Below are 5029 nucleotides of genomic sequence, written 5' to 3'. Positions count from 1 at the left end.
AATTTGAACAGGGTGCTTTATACATGCAACTTAATCTGCTCCGACACACCAAAAATCCAGCATGTCAGAGCAGACTCGATTAATAGTCTGCGGAGCACACAAGCTGAGGCACCTGGCACTGCATCTCACACATATGTATAAATGGCAAGATATGCGTCAGCTTGAAGAAAATGGTGGCGGCGTGCTTTTAAGTTCAAGCATTTTGAAAATTCTGATGCATTTTAGTTCAAAAGTGTGCTGCCACCATTTTCTCAGCGCTGACATGCATTTCACTGTTTATACAAATGGATGTGCTGCAGCACCCCGCATTGCGGCACATGCATATTTACAAATGCCCAGTGGCACTAGATTTAATCTGTGTTACCTAAAGCGCATTAACTGGCAGTGTAGACATGCCCACTGGCATCTACTGAACACTGCACTCATTTTGAATGGATAAAATTCTTGCAGTGTACTTTATATTTTTTCAGTAGTTGAGTCCAACATGTGAAGCATGTTCTTTTAGCATCATTCTTCTCTTTTACAAGTATAATGTTACTGCAGGGTACTGGCTCAACCTGTGTTCTCATCTTAATTGGATATTTTAACTTTAGACTCTACATCTTACTAACAGTTTTAAATCAATCTGCTGTGAGGCTAATTAGGAGCCCTTAGCTTTCTGTTCAGTTTCACATCTTAATTCTATTTATTTATTTATTACCAGAATGTTTATCTTTAAACATACATTGCACTTACCTATTACTCAAAGGACCGTTCGATGAGCAACACAAAGAAACATGCAACTTCTACAATGCTTTTTTCTTTTAACTTTTAAAAAGACGTGTCTGTGACATCATGTTCTAAAATAAAACATCTTTGCATAACTAAAACTAAAACATTGTTCTCACCGGGTGAAAAAAATCCCTTGAGTGAACTGAGGCTTTCTCCAATCTTGTCAAAATCAGGAAGAAGTCTGGCAAGGTCTTCTGCATCAGGAAGGGCTTTGTTAAGTTTTTCTAAGACAAAGTATAAAAAGAGCTTGATGTTATTTTCTTTTTGGATAAATGGGATTGTAAGGTCTAGTTGCTACTTACAAATTTAAAACAAAACTACCCGTCACATAAGGACCAAAGATACTTCTAGCTACCTATATAAATTTGTTATTCCTGATAACCTTGAGAAAGTTTACTAGAGCAGAAAACGGGTCTCTTATTTAGACTTTGTGCTGTCTAGTAAGTCAATTGCTTTAGGCTGATAAATTAATTGCTTCAGAACCTTTAAAGCTTTGGAGAAACCTAGTCATTGTGTCCATAACTCCTTTGGAGAAGATGTTGTTGGATTAACATGCACCTTTATTTTGACTATCTTTTGTCCACTTAGAAGAAAGTTTGGTGGTTTTTTCCACTTTATGAAATGGACAATTTATTGTACCATAAGAACATGCACATATTAAGCTTCCAGTGGTAGTAAAATTCAAAGCCTGTTGTTAATTAAAATAAATTAATCATGACATTACTATTTGAAAATTTTCAACCCACTATGGTTAAAGTATATTCACGACCCCCATGATGTTTGAGTACTTCAAGAGTGTTTACAATTTTTAAATAATACCTCCCAACCTAAATGGCTGTTCCTTCTATTTAATATATTTCTAAGTATGAGTGAGAATAGATGTATAATGCAGTTATGACAGAATCATTAAAGAAACCAGTATTTCCCTAACTTTCAGTTTATTTGGTGAATGTAACAGCAGTTTGTGAATGGGTAATTTCACCATTTTTGGTGTATATTCAAATTGACCATGTAGTCTTTATATTTGTACAAATCTTTCACAAAAGCAACCAGGAGAGATTTTGAATAGAAGCATAATAGCACAAGAGTTCTTAGAGAGGTACCTCAAAGACAGTGTGTGTATGTGTGTGTGTACTTCTTGGATTTCAGGCTAACAATGACCTTGAAATACTGTTACAGTGTGCAACTGAATTATGAGTCATGACAGTCATATTCTGTGATCCGTTCTCATGGAATAATCACTACCAAACATGTGGTCTTTTCAACCCTGAGTGCTTGAGATGCATGGTCGCTGGTAAAATGTACTCTTGAATACTTAAGTTTTTTTTTTAAAAAAAATCAGTCAATATGAATGTTCTAATGAGGTTTTATCAAGAAGTAGCCAGTTTCTGAGGAACTATGTTCTTTAGTCTGAGCTGGGTGGATAATGTGCTTTAGTAAGCAAAAAAACACTTTAGTTTTTGCAATACCAAAGTCAATGAATTCATCAAGATCCCATACGAAGTCAGGAACAATCCACTTATAGTCACTGAGATCGGGCATCATGTCCTTCCACTGATCATAAGTCTAATACAAAAACAGAAAAAGGTCATAAGAAGGTATACATAAATAATCAGCTGGAAAGAATATATGTTCTTGTCTCTACTGCACTAGCCACTGACTTTCTTACTGGGGGCTTGGCTTCGTCCCAGAACTACGTTACATAGTCTTCAAAACACAATTCTATTAGTGTCCATTAAAATCTGTTCTAATGATTTGAATTGCTGTGAATTTTTCTCTCTCTCTCTAACCTCGAACTTTTTACTGCATGCAAATTATTGATCACACCAAGAGCTACCGTTCAAAAGCATCTGATGAATACTGAAAAACACATGTTACGGATAAATACCTTTTTGGCTGTATAGCCACCACCTACAGCAGATCCTAGTACAAGATAGCGAAGTTTTAGAAGCCTCGAAGCAACTCTAGCTAGCCAAAAGTTCCTATGGGGCTGGTATCCATGCTTTACATATAAAAGTTTTGTTTTTCTTAAGGTAAGGTGGTTAAGAGAAGAGAACTGTTGCACCGATATCCTTAAGGGGGGTCTCTGAAACTTTGAACTTGGGTAACAGGGATGATGAATGCTCCGGGAAACAAGGTGCAATTTCTGCAGTGGTGATTTTCCTTTCATTCCATAGCCACTATTTCCTAAACTTTGGCAGACGAGGCTGAAAGACAGAGATAAAAAGTAATGAGTTAATTCTGATTATGCAATAGCTCTACTCAATAGACCACTTAGGCCAGTGTACATATGCATATGAAGTTTCAGAGGGTGAAAAATAAAATTACTGTATTGGTCCTCCCACAGCAGGAAAATTCCTAATTAGAAATCAGCGAGTTTTGTTCCATGAGCAATGAGGGGGAAGGTAGCATTTTCATTTAATACAAATATAATGTTTTGCTGCTTTAAACATCATATTTGACTTCAAGTGACTTTTCATGTATTAGCTTGATATTAAGAATGTGGTACTTATTTCATCATTTCATATTCAGTATAGGAGGGGTGGTGAACTGCAGGAAAACACTTAGGTTTAATGGGATGCCTACTGCAGAAACAACCTATCACTTATAGTAAAACTATGAAGGATAGAAATAAGAATCAAAGCTAAAAGTACGGTATCTGTTGTCCTGTGAATTTAATTTCTGCAGCTGAAATGGTGAATTAGGGTACATACACATAACCAAGTATGTGCAAGTATTAGACAGGAAGAAACAGTCTATCCAAGAACACGGTTATGATGATTCTTCATTCAACAAAGGGCAGAAAAAAGTCTTTTCATAGGAAGAGATGCTCCTTATAAAGTTTTTTCTACTTGCTATACCCAGAATTCCACTAAAAAAGCATTAGAACATCGTAAAAGTAAGAAACTGAAGCACCTAATAGTTTCTATCTTCTGATACATAAGCTTTATAACAAACCCTTTAAACATATGATCATATACTAATTTTTCTAAATCTTAAGCTCTCTCAGCAAAATGTTTGCTCTTTTTAATATAACCACACCAGAGTGCTGAGGGAATTAGCTGAGGTCATTGAGGGACCCATGGCATGGTTTTACAAGCACTTGTGGTGCCAGAGGACTGGAAGAGGGACAACGTAGTTTCCATTTTCAAAAAATGGAGGAAGGAGGACCCAGGAAACTATAGGCTAGTTAGTCTTACCTCGATTCTGGGCAAGCTTTTTGAGAGAGTTATTCTGGCACATGTCCACGAGGGGCCAGCGGGGGAAATTATGCTTAGGGGCAACCAACACAGGTTCATTAGAGGCAGGTCCTGTCAGACCAACCTAGTGGCCTTCTATGACCAGGTCACCAAATCCTTAGATGCAGGTGTCACAGTAGATGTAGTCTTTCTGGACTTTAGGAAGGCCTTCGACACCGTCTCTCACCCCATTCTCGTTAAAAAACTAGGGGGCTGGGGTGTCAACACCTACACAGTCAAATGGGTCGCCAATTGGCTGGAGGGCTGCACCAGGAGAGTGGTGGTAGACAGGTAATTTTCGACCTGGAGGGATGTGGGCAATGGGACCCCCAGGGCTCGGTCCTTGGGCCCGCACTGTTCAACATCTTCATCAGCAACTTGGACGAGGGGGTAAAAAGCACCCTGTTCAAATTCACAGATGACACTAAGATGTGGGGGGATGTGGGCATGCTAGAAGGGACAAAAGATGTCATATATTTTGACATCAAAAAAGCCTTCGATCTGGTATCCCCTGATCACCTCTTGGCGAAACTGACCAATTGTGGCCTTGGGACCACCACAATCCGCTGGCTGGGAAATTGGTTCTGTGGTCGCACCCAGAGGGTGGTGGTTAATGGAAGTCGATCACCATGGTGTCCTGTGACCAGTGGGGTCCCCCAAGGCTCTGTCCTAGGACCCATATTGTTCAACATCTTCATTAATGATGTGGACATTGGAGTCAGAAGCGGACTGGCCAGGTTTGCCGATGACAACTTGGCACCAAACTTGGGGGTAAATCATCCACGCCAGAAGATAGGTGGGTGATCCAGGCTGACCTGGACAGGCTCAGCAAATGGGCAGATGAGAACCTGATGGTGTTTAACACCAAAAAATGCAGTGGCTAGTAAAGCAACCAAAACGCTGGCTTGTATCCATAGATGCTTCTCAAGCAAATCCTGGGACGTCATTCTCTCCTTGGTGAGGCCGCAGTTGGAGTACTGCATCCAGTTTTGGGCTCCACAATTCAAAAAGGATGTGGA

At 39.3% G+C, this 5029-nt stretch overlaps 1 protein-coding gene across 6 annotated transcripts in view; it reads right to left on the bottom strand.

The window, feature by feature from the left end:
- The window catches only part of OPA1 (OPA1, mitochondrial dynamin like GTPase), a 77651-nt gene that overhangs the window by 65959 nt on the left and 6663 nt on the right, over nt 1-5029 (bottom strand). For all 6 annotated transcript variants that reach the window (XM_019532929.1, XM_019532930.1, XM_019532927.1 and 3 more), the window contains exons 2-4: nt 2660-2978; nt 2241-2337; nt 888-995 (exon numbers count right to left, since the gene is read on the bottom strand). In XM_019532929.1, the coding sequence (XP_019388474.1) occupies nt 888-995; nt 2241-2337; nt 2660-2978 (524 nt within the window). The remainder of the gene's footprint in view (nt 1-887; nt 996-2240; nt 2338-2659; nt 2979-5029) is intronic.

Source organism: Crocodylus porosus, unplaced genomic scaffold, assembly GCF_001723895.1.
Source record: "Crocodylus porosus isolate Cpor-Errol unplaced genomic scaffold, CroPor_comp1, whole genome shotgun sequence".
NCBI classification, from domain to species: Eukaryota; Metazoa; Chordata; order Crocodylia; family Crocodylidae; genus Crocodylus; species Crocodylus porosus.
Note: the sequence above shows the minus strand (reverse complement) of the source record. Positions and strands in the feature narration are given on the sequence as shown.